Source organism: Aplysia californica, unplaced genomic scaffold (assembly GCF_000002075.1).
Source record: "Aplysia californica isolate F4 #8 unplaced genomic scaffold, AplCal3.0 scaffold00286, whole genome shotgun sequence".
In the NCBI taxonomy this organism is placed as follows: Eukaryota; Metazoa; Mollusca; class Gastropoda; order Aplysiida; family Aplysiidae; genus Aplysia; species Aplysia californica.
The window spans coordinates 86,036-87,110 of record NW_004797556.1 but is presented as its reverse complement, the minus strand read 5'-3'; the positions used below and the strand labels follow the sequence as shown (position 1 = coordinate 87,110).

Sequence of the window (1,075 nt, the reverse complement as noted above, 5' to 3'; positions counted from 1 at the left end):
AGAGAGAGAGAAGAAGAAGAAGAAGAAGAAGAAGAAGAAAGGGGTAATGAGCTCGAAATCGAAAAAGAGAAACAGTGGGGTAAGAGTACTCACAGACAGAGAGAAGGGCCATCGGGGCAGACTGTGCCACACACAGAGCGGCTATACCAAGAGACTCCAGCTTTTCCTTCAGCTTTCCCTCCATGATTGCGGCAGTGTTTGCCTTGCTCGAGCCCACATCCACCTTATTGAACTTCCTGAAACGCATTATGATCATTTGAAAGTATAGATTTCTAATAATAATAAAGTGTGCGTGTATATTAACGTTCCTGATCCATCAGTTTGTTCTTTTGGCCATCGAATTTTCCAGAAATCATCTGTGTCAAAATAGAACCAAAACATGACCCCATAAATATTTTAATTGTAGCTTTAAAAGCACTAAATTATAAAGCTTTCTGCCTCTCTTACTCCCAATTGTTTGTATTTTTTTCTGTATGTCTCATGAAACACATCTTACCCAATCTCTCTCTACTTACAACTTTCTGTATTTCACCCATAAATTCAATTAATGTGGTCACATGTAAACAACAATATTGTTGTGAGTTTAAGCTGTGGATGATGACATAAAAGGTTGTTGTAATCCAAAATAGTCCAAAACACGTCGCAAAGGATGTTTGCTGACATCTTGCATTTTTCAGTATAAACATTACATGAGTCTAAATGTAGTCAATACTCCACGAGATATTCTAATCTCATAATTCATTCAATGAGTGTTATTAATTCGGCATTTTATCAAAAGTGAAGACTGACGAGCCCTGAATAAAATGAGTTTAAAACACCAGAGAGGAATAAATCTTAAGATTTGAAGAGCTCGTGAAATATTGATTTTATAGGAGCTGAAAGAGAGAAAAGAAAGAAAGACAGGAATTAAATAAGAGATGGGAAGTGATTGAAAGACAGGTAGATCGATAAATAGATAGAACTATATACAGACAGGCAGGAACGCAGACAGACAGACAGACAGACAGACAGACAGACAGACAGACAGACAGACAGACAAAGAAATATACAAAGGGAGAGAGAGAGACAGAGAGAG

At 37.3% G+C, this 1,075-nt stretch overlaps 1 protein-coding gene across 1 annotated transcript in view; it reads right to left on the bottom strand.

Moving 5' to 3' along the window:
• The window catches only part of LOC101860260, a gene marked incomplete in the record, with an annotated part of 44,256 nt that overhangs the window by 26,698 nt on the left and 16,483 nt on the right, over positions 1-1,075 (bottom strand). Inside the window, 1 exon segment of the mRNA XM_005101505.3 lies at positions 94-236. Within this exon segment, the coding sequence (XP_005101562.2) occupies positions 94-236 (143 nt within the window).